The sequence below is a fragment of the Theobroma cacao genome, chromosome 1 (genome assembly GCF_000208745.1).
Source record: "Theobroma cacao cultivar B97-61/B2 chromosome 1, Criollo_cocoa_genome_V2, whole genome shotgun sequence".
Classification (NCBI taxonomy): Eukaryota; Viridiplantae; Streptophyta; class Magnoliopsida; order Malvales; family Malvaceae; genus Theobroma; species Theobroma cacao.
In genome coordinates this window covers 29373378-29391096 of record NC_030850.1, presented here as the reverse complement: position 1 = coordinate 29391096, position 17719 = coordinate 29373378, and the positions used below count along the sequence as shown (strand labels likewise).

The 17719-nt window shown below is 33.1% G+C and overlaps 2 protein-coding genes across 2 annotated transcripts; both read left to right on the top strand.

Annotated features, from left to right (window-relative positions):
* On the top strand, nt 71-1954 carry LOC18613302 (protein MARD1). The gene is made up of 2 exons (XM_007050476.2): nt 71-516; nt 1417-1954. The coding sequence occupies exons 1-2, from the start codon at nt 368-370 to the stop codon at nt 1580-1582; spliced, it is 315 nt and encodes a 104-aa protein (XP_007050538.2). The 5' UTR covers nt 71-367; the 3' UTR covers nt 1583-1954.
* On the top strand, nt 2978-3738 carry LOC18613301. Its single transcript, XM_018118078.1, has 2 exons — nt 2978-3259; nt 3373-3738. The coding sequence occupies exons 1-2, from the start codon at nt 2978-2980 to the stop codon at nt 3736-3738; spliced, it is 648 nt and encodes a 215-aa protein (XP_017973567.1).

Genomic DNA, 17719 nt, shown 5'->3' with positions numbered 1-17719 from the left:
CTCTAGTTGGGCCGTTCAATAGCGGCCACAGTATCCTATACAAACCAGCCACGAATTCAAACACCTCCAAACGGGCAAAACACACTCAGCCTGTTACGTTGTTCCCGCCCGTCGCCACCCTAAATTTCGCCTCTGTTTCCCGAATTTCCTTTCACTTACTAGAAAAAACTTTAAAACCCTCAAGTTTCACTTTTGGAACCAACATGAAGCGCTCTCGCCTCCACTGCTCCTCTAGCCGCAACATCCGTGTCCTCAACCCTCCGCCAGCTGCTGCTGCTGCTTCTGCTTCTGCTTCTGCTTTTCGGTGGGCTCACGCGCCACTTCTTCCGTAATTTCTGCCTATGCACCTTCGCCGAAGGTTTGGGAGATGACGAGGGTAGGGGTCTTGATCGTGTCGGCGCCGGATGTGAATGTGAAAATGGGGCAGCGGCAGGGAGAGCAAGTGAGTCATTTCTTGGACAAATGCTTCTTTTGCAAGAAGGAGCTGTGTCAGATTGATGAAAGATTTATGTACGGGTATGTTCCTGTTTTATGCTTTTATTTTTATCCCATACGAATTTTTTTCATCAATATAAATCTTTTAGTTTCTTTGTTGTTGTCTATTATTGACTCTCCCTTAAGCTGCTGAGAAAGAACTGGAAAGTAATACTAGTCTAACTAGACACTAGTAAATAAGAGGAAATTGAATCTTTATTTCAGTTCTTTTCTTCGTTTCTTTAACCTTTGTATTTTTCTGAAGCTGAAGCAGCTTAAGCCAAGTTAATTATAATGAAGCCTTCATGTGAAGTTTGTTTTTTTCTTTCATGTCTCATTTTTTTATATTATAATTAAAAAACCCTCTTTTACTGTTTGATTTGTGGAAGAATTAAAGAAATGCCTTGGAGTTTTAAGTTTCTTTGTTCCTTTCTCCTTTTTTGTCTCTGAAAATGGTGAAATTGTCAATTAGACTTAAAAGTATACATCTGCATTGCACATGCTAAGTGCTCATCTATCATAGTAGACTGTTTGTAATCTACTGCATTGCATGTTTCCACTATGCTTTTGGGATTTCTTACTTATGCATGTGTTCGTTAGACCTCTAATTGCCAGTTATAAAGTGCATATTGGGAAAAGAAATGAACGTACGAGCTGCTCTTAGTGTTTCATCTGCATTTTCCCTTTTCTTTATCATCCAAGCAGCACAAGTATAAGCGTGTAACCAAATGTGGGATTATATATATTCTTCAATTTTTTACCTCTTTATTTTCTGTCTCTGGTTGCTTCTCATTTCACACTTTGATGGTTAAAGTTTCTGAGTCTCCCCTCTCCATGTCTGATTCAGGTCTTCTAGTTGGAGTTCAGTTAAGCATATTATTGGCATACTCACACCTTAGCTTTCCAGATAATTAATGAACTGAACTTGGTTATATAATGCAGTGACGTTCGTGCATTTTGCACTCCTGAATGCCGCTTTAAGCAGATTGCTGTTGACAAGGAGAAGGAGAAAGTTTCTAAACAATCAACTGGAACAAAGACAGAGTTTAGCAGGAAGAATGATTTGCAGTATCGGCGTGGTGCTCAACCGCAGAAGCACGCATATTAACTTTGTCCTTCATAACTAGTTAGTTCACTAACTCTGGTGGTGCACAGCTTGTCAAGTTTTTGAGATTGGCATGCACTTGTTCACATGGCATCATGGCTGACACATCATCAGTATGGTACACTTGCACTAGTGGTTTTTCTAGGAGTAAAATCTCTAGGTTTTCGGAGGATTTAACATTTTGTTTCAACTTTGAAGCGGAATTATGATGCCATGATATGATATTTTTAATCTTTCAAAATGCTCCTTGCTCGGATAGTTTGTTCACTCATATATCATTTGGTTACAGTTACAGGTTCTTCTCCACTCTCTCAATCCATTTTACTGATATTTACAATTTTCAGAAGATGAATTTCACTTCTTTTTTTTGTTGGATTTGCTGTTATTTCTTCTCTTATGTTTCAGCCTGTATCTTTTCGTGAATATCCTAACCTATCAATATGAACTATATAATATGAGTAATTCAAACATGCATTATGTCTGACAATTCATCATATATATGTTTAAGAAGTGCACTACATGTGTAAAAAAAAATGTCTCGGAAACAGTTAGCCTAATACTGAACAAGTCTCAGTCGCATTAGCGTTTTCTGAAATCTGAAGTTGTGGCCGATGTTACTTTCATCTATCAGCTGACTTTTCTTTCATGGGAATGGGTTTTAACATTTACAGAACAATCTGAAATATGTTTTCAAAAAAGGAAAAATGATAATGATGTAAAAAAAATAGGATGAAAAGAAAATAAGTAAATATGTTTTCCTAAAAGAAATATAAATGATAAAAAAATATAGGATAAAAAAAGAAGAAAAATTGGAATAATAAATGAATATATTTTGAAAATTAAAAGGTATATTTAAAAAAATAATCTAAGAACAAATAAATAATAAGTAAATACATATATCTTAAAATAAAAAATGATAAAGAAAAAAAATCAAAAAATAAAATAAACACTCTTTTGCATCATCATCATTCATTTGAGATATTGATTCTTTTAAATAAATTAAAATCTTCGATGATCAGGTTTTCTTGAGGAAATTGTATAGATGAATTTCTCAAGAAATTCCTTAAATGAAAAATATTTCTGGATTCTATCATAGTATTAGGAGAATTTAGAAAAATTTTCAAGAAAAATATTTTCACTTGCTATTTAATAAAATTGAAAAATAGCATCATTGAAGGAAAAAAAAATGGCAGTGCCTGATGACTGCTTGACGAAGAATAATCCGGCCTTGCTGGCCAGTAGAACCCGAAAAAGGTTCGACTAAAAATGGAGAACGTCAGCAATCTGAATAGCAGCCCTGTAGCAACGATACATGATAATCCCTCATTCAAAGACGCGTTAACCGTCTCGGAGTGTGAGGGTTTAATCTCGGATGGGAACTTATTTTAAGAAAAAAAGATGGAATACAACGATGATGCGTCGGATAACAATGAGAAGGAGTCAACTGATGAAATGGAGGAGGAAATGGAATTCTTATGGAGTGAGACTAAGAATGGCACTTTTTCTCTTATAATCTCTAACAGGAAACATAAAGAACTGGTCAAATGGTGGCAGTGTTCAGTGATTGTCCAGATGCTTGGTCGTCCGATCTCTTATCAATCGCTATGCAACAAGATCGTGTCATTATGGGCTCCCAAAGGTTGTTACTTGATTGTGGACTTGGATGATGAAGCTCATCTGGTGCGGTTTTATAAAGGGTAGTGCATGATTACCTTCATGCTTTGCTTGATGGCCCATGGATGATACAAGGACAATATTTGGTGGTGCGTCGATGGTCATCCAATTACGTAAAGGGCGTCAAGGACCTATCAACGGTGGCAACATGTATGCGTTTCCCGAGAATGTTGTTACACTTGTATCACAAGTCTGTGCTGCGGCAAATTGGGTATAAGTTAGGCCGTCTACTAAAGATTGACTACAATATCGATCAGGAGAAGCAGGGCAAGTTTGCCTTGATTGCTATGCAGTTGGATTTAACGAAACCATTGATTCCTTGCTTTTACATTAATGGTCAACTTCAGTTGGTGGAGGGTGAAAGACTCCCCAAAGTATGTTTCACCTGTGGTATATATGGCTATGTGCAGGAGGATTGTGGTGATACTGGTGTAAATCAGAAAGACAGAGAACAAGAGGATCATGGACAAGAGGACCCTTCCTAAGATGGAGGCATGGGGCGATGTATGGCCCTTGGATGCTTGTCACTCGAAGGAAACCTAGGGCCACAGAAAGGAAGAGACCTACATATGGATTTAAAATGGCGAATAAAACTGCTCAAAAGTCTCAGTTTGTGATTTTAGACACCAACCCTGGTATTATGCCTTTAATACTAATGAGGGTAATACAGGACCAGAAACACATGTGGATGTTAATGAACAGATGGTTAGTAAGGAAAAGTCAAATACTGACATAGTCAAAAATAAGGCATTGATTAGTAATGTGGTCGCGGGGTCCAGCAATGGAAATAACATAATGGAGGTTGAAAATACCATCATCTTGACCACTACAAGTAACGGCCATCAAGGGGACATGGGAACTGACCCACTAAGGAGTGTACAGCGGAGTGGTGTAAGGCCGTAGGGGGAGAGGGGTCCGTTACAACAGGAGAGTATTGGAGCAGATAGGCATGTGGCACAGGATCAGATTTTGGATCCCGATAAACACACAGAGCTACTTCTCGCTGACGCTCATCAACCTAGCAGCCCTAAGAGAACGTCTTTAATGCCGATCAAGGATGTTGTAACTAGAGCAGAAAAGATGGGTGGTATTCACATTGGGAAGAATGAGGAAAAACCCTTGATAAAAGCGACCTTGTTCGGCTACAAAAAATTTCTTTAAAGAAAAACGCTAAGACGCGAGGGATGGAGTCTTCAGTTCATCATGACATTGATAGTAGCGTAAGCACTACTCAATAGATGGACATAACCAGTTCATCTCAAAGTGATGTTTTGGCAGTTGACGAAAGTTTATAGAGGGTTAATACCTCATAAGTTCATTTCTATTTTAATTAAATATTTTATGGATTTGAATTGGAATTGCCAAGGTGCAGGTGACAGGAATTTTATTGGGGTGATAAAAGATTATGTGTGTCAGTGTAAGGTTTCGATATTAATCCTTGTAGAACCCAGAATAAGTGAAAGGGTTGTAGACAAGGTAGGAATGACGGTGCACTGGGCATCTTGTGACAAGACTGTCTGACATCTCTATGAAAGCCTTTTCTTGGAATAGATAGGTGTTTGGTAGTATCTTTCTCACGAAGAAACGTATTTTGGCACGTTTACGAGGTATTGATCAGGCCCTAGAGAATTGATCTTCGTTTCGGTTTAGGGAAATCAAGCATTCTTTGAGAGTGGAATATGAGAATATACTTCGACAAGTGGAAGTTTTTTGAGCATAGAAGGCAAAGATTGATTGGATAAAATTGGGCGAAAATACAAAGTATTTTCATGTCAGAATAGCTCGTCGTAAGAGCAAGCTTAAAATTATGAGACTAAAAGATATTGCTAGGGTTTGGTGTGACAATCAAAGCATGCTTAGAATGCAAGCAACGACATTCTTTGAGCAGCTATTTTCAAAGAAATCAGAGTGCATGCCGCTATACCCAATTAGAGGACATTTTCCTGCCATATCAAATGTTGAGTCAGCAACCCTGATGAAATTGATAGAGGGTAACGAAGTTAAAACTGTGTTGTTTGAGATGAAGCCACTGAAGGCTCCTAGAGTTGATGGTTTTCAAGCAATGTCCTTTCAATCATATTGGTCGGTTGTTGGATAAAGTTTGGTTGATTTTGTGTCGAATACATTTGAGGGAGGCCATCTAAGTGAGAGTATGTGTCGATCACTAGTTGTGCTAATTCCGAAAACATCATCCCTAGAGAATATCACCTAGTTTCACCCAATTAGCTTACTCTCGGTGATATTTAAGGTACTGATGAAAGTTTTAACGAATAGATTAAAGCTTATTACGACAACTTTTGTTGTAGGCACACAGTCAAACTTCATCCGTGGGAGACAAATCTTCGGCAATGTGATTGTAACACAAGAGGTAATGCACTCTTTCCAGAAGAAGCAATGTAAAAGAGGTTGGATGATGAGGAAGATTGATTTGGAAAAGGCACATGATAGGTTGAGATAGGAGTTTATTCAAGACTCACATATGGATGCCGGTATCCCCGAGAAGTTCATTGATGTTCTGTTACGCAGTTGGCAAAGTAGTAGCACTCAGATATTATGGAATGGTGAACACTCAAATGCATTTGCACCATCCCAGGGGGTTCATCAGGGTGACCCAATTTCCCTACCTGTTTGTCCTTTGTTTTGAGAGATTGTCGCATACAATTAATGAAGCGGTATCACAATGTCATTGGAAGCCTGTGAAGTTGTCTGCTAGATGCCCGCTTATGTCTCATTTATTCTTCGCAGTCGATTTGGTCTTGTTTGCGGAAGCTTCATTAGCTTAGATGGAAACCATCAAAGGTGTCTTGGAAGATTTCTGTGCTTGTTTAAGTGAGAAGGTAAGGACAAATCCATTAATTTTCTGTTGTTCTATAAATGTTAACAGGAACAGCATTAAAAAACTAAAGAATGTTTCGGGGTTTGGTTATTGAGAAGACATGGGTAAGTACCTGAGGTTACCAATTTTGCGAGGAAGGAACGACATTAACAAGTTTAATTATTTGTTTGATAAGGTGAGGAGTAGATTAAGCAATTGGAAGGCATCTTCTCTTTCGCTTGCGGGAAGATTGACTTTAGTTAAATTAGTTTAGCCACCATTCCATATTAGGTCATGCAAGCAATTTCAATTCCTCTTGGAATTTGTCAGAAGATTGAAGTGTACATGTTGTGCAAAAATTTTCTTTGGGGAGATGACGCATCTAATAGAAAAGTGCACCTAATTAAATAACTGGATTTGTGCAAACCTCGACAAGAAAGAGGCATGGGCATCTGCCGACCACAGTTCATGAACAATGATTTTTTACTTAAGATAATGTGGCAAATTTTTTACTAAACCTAATGTGCTCTGGGTGCAAGTTCTGAAAGGAAAATATGGTTTTGATACAAATCGTAGATCGGAGAGTACATGACGCCATGGTGCATCGGCATTGTGGGGCTCCCTAAGCCGCTTATGCCAAACTTTTAGACGCAACTTACGCTGGGCTTTGGGTGACGACCTTACTGTCAATTTCGGGAAGGATACTTGGATTGGTGATGAACCTCTGATGTCTTTTAGCAGGGGACAGATATGCAAGGCATTGGAAAATGATAGCGTCCGTGACTACTTATCTGAGAATGAAGACTGGGACCAAGGAAAATTATTGAGCTGTCTGCCAATATATGTAGTCCAGAGGATTATGCAGTCACTGCCACCATCACTACAGTCCCGAAGGGATGAGCCTTATTGGGCAATAACTTCTGGTATTTTTTTGTGGCCTTAACATATGAGTTTCTGAGGAAAACAGCTGCCTAAAATGAAGCCACTACTAGTGGAGTTTCGAAATTGGCATGGCGTTGGTTGGACCTTCCACGAGTGAGACTTTTTTTATTTCAATGTTTTCATGGGAGGCTCCTCATGAACCAGGAGAGCGCTAGAAGACATATGATTAATGAATCCAAATGCAACAATGTGGCTTAGAAGAGGAATCTCTACTGTACGTTTTAGGGATTGTGCCCAAGCAAGTGTAGTGTGGATGAAGCTCCTGCCTCAAGAGGAATGTAGCCAGTTTTTTAGGTTATCATTCAGAGAATGGCTGAAAGGCAACCATAGTAATAATAAGTTGGGCACTCATGGCAATGCTTGGCTAACTACATTTGGTGTAACCTGTTGGTAGATTTGGAAGTGGAGAAACCTCTCCATTTTCGAAAGGAAGACCATACATTACCAGTTGAAAGAAAGCTGACAATGATTAAAAGTATGGTAGGGGCAATATCTACTGCCCTTTCATTACCCAAAAATGTTTGTTATTCAGAAAATAGAAACGAAGAGATATTGATTGGTTGGCAGCCTCCTCCGACAGGGGGGTGGGTCATTAAATTGGATGGAGCATGTCGGGCTTCCTTTGATCAATAACATGTTAGGGGTCTCTTTCCCTAGAATGGTTTGATATTAATAAAAATCCCACTTTGATAGAAAAAAAAAAAACATTCATCACTCTTTCCATGTTTACATCATGTGCATTGAAAATGTTAATTTAGCTAATAAATGAGAATCTTTGATCATTTTGCAAGAAAATTGGAGAGACAAACTTCTAAAAAATTCTTGAGGTGAGAAAATATTTCTAAATTTCACCAAAGCATTGGGAGAATTTAGAAGAGTTTCCAATATAATAGATTTCATTTATTTAAAAATTGACAATTATTTTAAAAATAATAAGAACATAAAAAATAAAAAAGCATAAAGTTTACAATCAAAACCCGTTTTCATAAAATATTAAATGGATCCAATGACTAAGCCTTTTTAAGAAAATAAGAATGATTTGTTAAATATTTTGAGGTGAAAATTTTTTTCTTAAGTCTCACCGTAATGTTGGGATGATATAAGAGAAATGTCCAATTTTTAATAACAAATCAAAATAATAAATAGTTGGTGACTAAGGGAAATATAAGCAAAAAAAGATAAAATATTATTAATTAAGGTTAAAATAAAATAAGACATGATTAACTGATACTGATCTCAAAATGAGCATCACGGTGTACTAATAGCTTCCCTGAATGTACTTGTACTTGTAAACCCTAAAACTATTTTGAAGACCATAATTTAATTTTTTTATTTAATAAACTTAAGTCAAGTTTAAGATCTTGCTAGAAAAGATAAATTCAAATAGGTGATCTATCTCACATAAACAAAAAAATATTGATGGCAACTTCTCTTTCGTAGTCGAACAATTGTGTTCCCAAACTCACGCATTGCGACATCCAAAATATTAAATTCATTTCCAACAAAATTTTTAAGTTCGATTTTTATCTACAAATTTTTCTAATTTTTCTATTTCCAACAAAAGATATTACTGAAGAAAGGTATTCCTAAAAAAAATTATGTTGAAAATCCATGTGTTTTACTAATGGATTATTTCTTTTAAAAAACTTAATTTTTTTATAGTGAGAATACATATTCTTGATGTAAAATTCTATGAATTAAAATATAAGCAAGCAACCTTATTTAGTTAACTAACCATATTCTAATCCATGAAACTTTCTAACTTTATAAGCTTCTTAATCCCAATACATTTTAACCTTACAATACTTTCCATATTGAAACCTTCTAACCTTATAAGCTTCCCAATCCTAAAACCTGTTAACTTTAATAGGATGCTTTTCAAACTTAACACCTTCTAGCCTTACAACAATCAAATTCTTATTGAAATTATATTCAATTCCTACCAAATATCTTCATTTCTCCTTAAATTAAAATTTAGCCAAAAGCCAAACTTGGTTAAAATACATTTATTTATTAACAAAAATCTTAAGATTTTAAATTTAACTTCATGATATATAATTAGAATTTTGGTTGATAGCATATCTCAATATTTAACTCAAAAGTTTATGCAAATTAATTGCTTAATCAATTTCATATCTTAACTTATTTCCATAACCTTAAGTGACTAATTTGGCTTTGTCGAAAATATATCTCAACATACTCTTCCAAGTATGAGTTGTCCTCACTTGAGAACGATTTTAATACACATTTTGCTAGAAAATTTGAAAAGAAGAATATTTTGTGAAGAATGAAGAGTATGACTTTGAGGGTGTGAATTGTCACTTTCCTTAAGGTATTTTTTTAACTTCCAAAATACAATTAAGTCATTAACACACTTATCAAAATTATAAAATTGACAGTGTAAGAACGTTGTTTATATAATAAGTCAATATATACGTCTTTTAATGAAAAAACTTATTTCCTTTCATAATATGACTCTTCAAATAGTATGAAAAGACTTATTTCTTTTCATAATATAACTCTTTAAATAGTTATTTCCTATAATACAACTATTCAATAGTTATATTTAATAACCTTTCAAAAGTTATATTTTAATAAGGTAATTATTTATAATTCTTTAGTGACAATAAGTCCAACATTAACAAACTGTAACGACCTTCTCCCCAATCGTTACTGACGTTCGAGACCTTCGAGAGAACTCGTCAAGTCCCGAACAAGCCTTATTAGAGATTTTTGATAATTCACTATACTCGTTCACCAATCTATGTTATTGCTTTAAACCATATACTTTCGTGACATGATTTGAACAATATGCATAACAAATTATTTGGACCTTTAATCCATATGATTATATGTAAATACATCATAGTCTAAAATCTCCAATTAAACATTTATATTGAGACCAGTACTCATTTACAAAGAAAACAATGTACAATGACTTGACCTCTAGCAACAAAGTGACTCAGAATGAATTGCTATGAGATGCCTTTATCTATTAGCGGTGGACCATAAGTGTCAATGATTGTATGCTAAGCCGATCACTATCTGCAAAAGGAAGATAAAAGGATGACTATCACAGACTCAGTGATCATCGGCTCCATGAGCAGGACATAGATGGAAAACAAGCAATAAGCAGATCATTTGAATGATAAAATCAAAATATAAATTACTAATCTTATAAACCAAATCACAATAAGGATATTTGTGCCTTATAAAAATAATTTCGTAAAATCATAATACAATGTTTTCTTTGGCAAAACAGTGCCGAAAATAAGTGTAACAAAAAAAGTTTCAATCATCGGAAACATCATGTACTATCAAAATATGAAATACAGTATAAAGGTATGCACACTCCCAAAATGTGTGGCATGTAAAGAAATCATAGTGTACTGCCACCTAAATCAACTCATGATTGTCAAATAAACACTGAAAGCTTTTATTTAAACAATGGGAGCTGCAGAGAAAATCTTAACTCTCCACCATGCAAAAGAGTATGTGTCAAAGACTCACAAGGCTCTTGAGTAGGAAAGTATAATATCAACACGTGGACTCATTTCCACGTAATAACAATCCGAAAGCCTCGCTCCATCGGATTCCCATAGCCATGGTAGTCTTAACGATGTTGGTCGATATCGAAGAATCAAGTGATCGCAACCATATATATCTATGGTCGTCCAGTCACGTATATATATCACAGGCCGTGAACCCTGCCATACCTAACCGCCCGTCGACGATCCAAAGGTTCTCTAACTAGAGCTCACTTGTGCACGAATGTCACACTTAATCGAAGTGATAGCCGGCTTACTCTCGACGCACTTAGTTTGTCAAAACTATTATCAAAAAATCAAATCAAGGCTTCCAAGTCTTTTGCTTAAAACCATTTGACAATAAGGTTCAATAATCCTTCAAATTACTTTTCACGTAAAAAAAAAAAGGCATGGTGTATTCTCTTATACAAAAATCGAACTAAAACCGATGCTCAAAACGTGCATTTTAAATCATTTAACAATTGCCTTTAACTATGCATATTACATAAAAATATAGGGCACGAATTTTGATTCAAACATTATAAAAAGGATTGTTTCCCAGTTTTAAAACACTTTACATGTATAGTCTATCTATAGATATATCCAAACCAACTTTAAAATCAACTTGCATCCACAAAATACCTAAGATTTTATCAGCTAATGCTTTCCACAATTTTGTGTTTAAAATAAATCAACACGTATATATATATGTCTAGCTACGAAAATTTTAAAATGGACACCCCTTACTCACCTTATAATAGTAGGACACTTCGTCGCTATTGATTCGAGTGCGTATCTAGCTAACTCTAATTGTCGATCACTCGTTACTTCACCCGGCACGCCACCATAGCAAACTTTTCTACTTATATTCTTCCTAGCAACCATTCAAACTCAATACAATTAATCATACTCGAATACGGGCAATACATCAATCAATAAATTCTTACTCAATTTCATATTTTTCCATCAACCTCAATCACAAGCATTTAACACACAATCCATATACTTTAACCAACCAAATCTTGCACAACACAATATAATCACATTGCATGCTTACCTTTTGGTTTTAGCTTGGATCCCACACACAAGGTTCAAAACTTCCTCACACTCATGGCTACCATTGCTACCACAAACATACCCACACAATTACCAACTTATTTCCAAAAATTACTCAAGCTTAAAACCAAAATTCTTACCTCTCTTTGCTTAAACCACCAAACTGAGCTTATTCCTTCATTGACTCTCCACGGCTTCTCTCTTGAACATTTAAGTCTCCTGAGTGATGAATCAACATAAATCTTCAAGAGTGAGAGAGGAAATCTCACGGGTTCACTCAATTTTAAGCCAAGCCCGTGCCCATATTTTTCTCTCTTTCTTTCTCTCTTTTTCTTTCTTTCTTTCTTTCTTTCTTTTCCTTCCTCATTTCTTCTTTCTCTTTGGCTTTGGGCGAATTTCCCCAAGGTCGAGCCTTGCAAATGCTTTTCTTTCTTTCTTTTTCTTCCTCTCAGGTGGAAGCTCTAGATCTTTCTTTCTTCCTTGGTTTTCTCACTATGGGCAGATTGCCCAATGCCCATAGTTTTTTGTCTTTTCCTTTTACTTATTTTATGTATTAAGTTACATGGCACAAAATATTTCTACTTCTTCCACCCGCCCATCACTTCCATTCTTTGTTTCTTCATTATTTAATTTTCTTTTCTCTTTCTTTCTTGATTGTGACAGACTTCTCAAGGCCAAGCCTTGGGAAAAATAGTTTTCTTTTTCCTTGTTTTTGGCACATGGGCGAATTGCCCAATATCTTTTTTTTTTATTTTGTCTTTTCCTCCATCTTTATCTTCTTCCTTTCTCTCCACATTTTCGTCATAGGCGGCTTGCCCATGCTTTAATGACTTTTGACTTTTCTTCTTTTCCTTTATGTAGTAAAATTATAAAACCAAAGCCTTTGAAATCCATTTCTTTTTCTTTAATTATTTTATTCTATACACTACATTTATTTCATATCTTATTTAATCTTTCTTTGACTCATTCAAATCACATGTGCATCTCACATTTTCACATAATCTAACTTTCCTTAACTAGTAAATTTTCAATTAATTCCAAATATTAAAATTTGCATATAAGTCCTCAAACTTTTCTTTATTTACTAGGTGATCCTCCAACTTTCATCTTTTTTAATTGGGTCCTTCCAACATTTCTTAAATTATAATTTTCTTCTATTTTTCTTCCTTTACATGTGTACAAACAAAATATCAAAGTTGCACTTCAACGCAGTATCACTATAATATTTAAATATTCCCTTACCCGCTCTAACTCTATTTAATAAAGACAAGCAGGCACAATTATCATCGTTTTTCTTCGAAATTCTTTTTTATTTCTTTTGCCCCACTTAAATTAATCATATAATCCTTTTTCATGACAAATTTTGATAATAGATAAAATATTAATATTTTAATATTATTTTATTTCAAAATATTCTTTTTACTTGTCACCGCTCTTTGGCACTTAAATTGACGTCAATTGACCCTTCGTCTTATCAATAAGGTCATATTGATTTCTATACGAAGGTACAGGGTGTTACACAAACTATCTAACAGTCCTCCACTAGTTTGAAATGTTGGTTTGTCTTTTGTCTATAATATATTTATTTATTTATTTCTGCCTTTCACACAAATGAATATTACGCATACAAAAGGGTATCTCTCAATTTGAACCATCAATTAGCGAATGCATCTCATAACCCTAACGAAGTAAATGGTGTCCGCAGATTGAACCTCGACTTCTTACGTTAAAATTGAAGATACATCACACATAATATTCATATATATTTTTGTAAATGGTTGTTCACTTTTAGCACCATAATGACCATGTGCTTATCATGTTCATAATAAACATTTACAAGAGAATCTCTCAGATTCTTCTTGTTGAAGCGACACCACTCCTTATGTTTATGTAGGTGGAGTTTTCATTAATGTTCCCATTGCTCTAGATATTTTTCATTCCATAATATAATATTCAAACTCCATTAAGAGTATAAACTCAACCTCTATACGTAATGGATTGTATTATTTTCAAACAAGATTTTGAGGAATGAGTTCTAATAGTGCATTACAGATACATAATAATAACTTGTTCTTACTCATTGAACTTTGTAATTAGAGGTTACTAACTAAAAGTTGGGTTCTTGATATTAGTGTCTAATAAGGGTCTTAAACCCATTCATTTTGTAGTACTATTTACCAAATCCCTTAATAAACCTTTCGTTAGAGGATTTGCCAAATTACTTACAAATTTAACATATGTTATGGTAATCACCCCCTAGAGATTAATTCTTAATATAATCATGTCTTAAACTAATATATCTAGATTTTCATTATAGACATTGCTATATGCTCTAGCCATTGTGGCAGTACTATCACAATATAAAGAAATGACCGGCATCGACTGTAGCCACAACTGTATATCTAATAACAAATTTCTCAACCATTCTACTTTCTTTTTTGTTGCAGCTAAAACTATAAATGCAGACTCCATTGTTGAATGTGAGATGCAAGTTTGTTTCTTAGATACCCAACTAATGACCCCACCTCCTAGTGTAAAAATCTAATTTGAAGTGGACTTATTATCATTTGCACTAATAATCCAACTTGCATCAAAGTATCCTTCTAATACTCTTATAGTTTGAATAATGTAAGACAAAATTTTTAATTCTTTTAAGATATCCGAGAACTCTCCCAATGGTTTTTCAATGAATTTTGTTAGGCCTACTTGTATATATTGATAATTTGCAGACTGCAAATGCAATATCTAACCTCGTGCAACGCATAGCATGCATAATGCTTCCAATAGCACTAGCATATTCAAGTTGTGCAATTACTTGGTCATTATTCTCATGCATTTTCAAACTTGAGTCATATGAACTATTAAATTCTTTTATATTTAGATCTAAATTTATTGATCAATTTCCCAATATAATGACTTTGATTAATAATATAATCATTATTATGTTTCTTAACTTTAATATCCAAAGTGGTATCAACCTCATCCAAATCTGTCATTTTAAATATAGAAGTTAAGTATTTCTTTGTTTCATTTATGCCAATATGTTATTGCTAAATATTAGCATATCATCAACACAAGGACATATTATTACTTCATAATCTTTGGTAAATTTTGAGTAAACACATTTGTCAGCCCCATTTTAAAACTAGAAGATAATATGAATGAGTCAAATTTTTCATGCCATTGTCTAGGAGCTTGCTTTAGCCCATAAAGTGATTTAACCAATCTACAAATTTTTTTCTCATTTTCAAGAAGTATAAAACCTTTTGGTAATTCCATATATACTTCTTCTTTTAAATCACCATTTAAAAAAGGTTGTTTTAACATTCATTTGATGTATATGTAACTTATAGATCGAAGCTAATGCTATAAGTGTTCTAATGGATGTTATTCTAGCTACTAAAACATATATATCAAAATAGTGTATGACTTCCCTTTATTTGAAACTTTTAGCAATTAATCTTGCTTTAAAGGTTTATACATAACAGTTAGTATTATATTTTCTTCTAAACACCCATTTACATCTATTTAGTTTAAAACCTAAAGGTTAATCAACTAAGACTTATGTATTATTAGACATTATTGAGTCAATTTCATCACTTATAGTTTTTTTCCAAAATGTTGCATCTCTTGAAGACATTGCTTCACTAAAAGTTGTGGGTCTTCATCTATACTTAGTAGAATTGGTGTTTTTTTTAGTATATTGGTTCTATCTCCTTCAACTAGAAAAACAATTGAATCTGGAAAAACATAATCAGAATCTAAATATTTTTCTTTTCTCAATCTTTGACTCCTTCTAGGCTTAATTGATTCATAAATTTCTTTTCTTTTTTCACCAACTATTAGAGCCAATTCAATTTTTTTTCTTTTTCAAAATAAACAAAATTATAAACAAATTTATTTTCAAAAAAACCAACATGTATAGATTCAACTATAACATTAGAATTTAAATCAAGTAATCTATATGCTTTTGAATTTTGTGCATAACCAACAAAAATACTTTTGATGCCTTTAGGTCCTAATTTTATCTTATAAGGATCCGTGACTTTATAATAAGTTATACACCCCCACACTTTAAAATAATTCAAATTTGGTTTTCTACCATTATTCCATAATTCATATGGTGTCATAAGTAATTTATTTAAAGGAACTCTGTTACTTATATGACATGCTATCAAAAGTGCTTTTTCCCAAAGATTAAAAGGAGTCTTTGCATGTAACAACATACTATTTACCATATCTACTAATGTTCCATTTTTTCTTACTATTAATCCATTATGTTAGGGTGCATAAAGAATTGTTCTTTGATGAATTATTCAATCCTCTTTACAAAATAGAGAAAACAAGTCTAAAAAATATTCTCCTCCTGTATCACTTCGAAGCATTTTAATCTTCTCTTCTTTTTTATTTTCAATAATAGTTTTAAATTCCTTAAAATTGTCAAATGCTTCATCTTTTGTTTTCATTAAATAAATATAAGTGAAGTGAAAATAATTGTCAATGAACGTTATAAAATACTTTTTCCCTCCCCCTGTTATTAAACCATTCAGTTCACAAATATCAAAATATACGAGTTCTAATAATTCTGATTTTCTTTCAACTTTTGGAAAAGGTTTCTTAGTTATTTTTGCCTCAACACAAATTTTACATTTTTCAAAATTATCTTTTTGCCATGAAATATAACCATGCTTTGACATAAATTTTAAAGATTGAAAATTCAAATGACCTAGTTTGGCATGCCATAAATCAGAAGAATGCTCAACAGTATAAGTAAAAGAATTATTCATTTCATTGATACTAAGTTGGAATATTCCGTCACAGGAATATCCTTTTATGACAAATACAGTATTTTTTAATACTACAACCTTGTCGGATTCTAGCACAATTTTAAAACCATTCTTACACAATAAATGTGCAGATATAAGATTTTTTTTTAATTTAGGAACATGAAATATATTAAGTAAAGTTATTTTCTGTCCTGAGGTAAATTTTAACTCAACTGTTCCTTTGCCAAGCACCTTAGCAGTATTATGGTTCCCCAATAGAATTTCTTCTAGTCTCTTGAGTTCTTCACAACTCTTGAGCTATTTTTTGTCATTGCAAACATGAATAGTAGCACCAGAATCTAACCACTATTTTGAATGTTTTGTTACAGCAACCATGTTTACTTTCATAACCATTCCAATATACATTTTAGTCACCATTGCAACAAGCATTTTGACATCACGTTCAACAAGGTTTACCTTATTTTTAGAACCAGAAGCAACAATCTTGTTATCAAGATTTTCAAAATTTCTAAACTTGCAATCCTTGATAAAATGTCTTTTCTTTCCACAATGATAGCACATTTAGGGATGTCAACGGGTAGGGAACCCGTTAATTTTGAGGTACCCGAACCCTAACCCTATTAAAAATTAAATATCCTAACCCTATTAACTATCCGAATAATTTAAAAACTACTACCTTAACCCTAACCCTAATACATTCCCACTACTCTATAATTACCCTAATCTGTTTAAATACCCGATTAAATAAAAAAATTATTAAAATCTTTTTCATGGATATCCAATTATCCAATTAACTTTTCTAATCTCAAAACTTTCTTTTAGATTTATATGCTATAAGTTTATATAAATAAAGGTATATATGTTGTAATTAATAATTTTATGAATTATAATTTTTGCACTGTTAATACAAAATAAAAAATAAATATATTTATATTTAAAGTACATATATATACACACACGTATGCATAAAAAATATTTTAATATATAAAATAGTAATTATATTCCTTATAAATTAACAAAATATATAAATTATATATATTAAAAGACATTACAAGTTAATTAATAATAATATTTTCATGAATTAATTTAATTAATTATAAGGATTTGTTCTTAATTTCATGAAATTAAAAAAAAAACCATTTAGGTTTCAAAACTATTCTAATCTCAAAAGCTTTCCTTAAGTACATATATTATAAGTTTATATAAATAATGGTATATATATTATAATTAATAATTTTATAAGTCATAATTTTTGTAATGTTAACACAAAATAGAAAGTAAATATATTTATATTAAAAGTATATATATATATATATAATAGTAATTATATTCCTTTATA

Coding starts and splice junctions, on each gene's coding strand:
- LOC18613302 (XM_007050476.2), top strand. CDS start 368: ATGACGAGGGTAGGGGTCTTGATCGTGTCGGCGCCGGATGTGAATGTG. Junction 517..1,416: donor GATGAAAGATTTATGTACGG/GTATGTTCCTGT, acceptor TATATAATGCAG/TGACGTTCGTGCATTTTGCA.
- LOC18613301 (XM_018118078.1), top strand. CDS start 2,978: ATGGAATACAACGATGATGCGTCGGATAACAATGAGAAGGAGTCAACT. Junction 3,260..3,372: donor TGGATGATGAAGCTCATCTG/GTGCGGTTTTAT, acceptor AATTACGTAAAG/GGCGTCAAGGACCTATCAAC.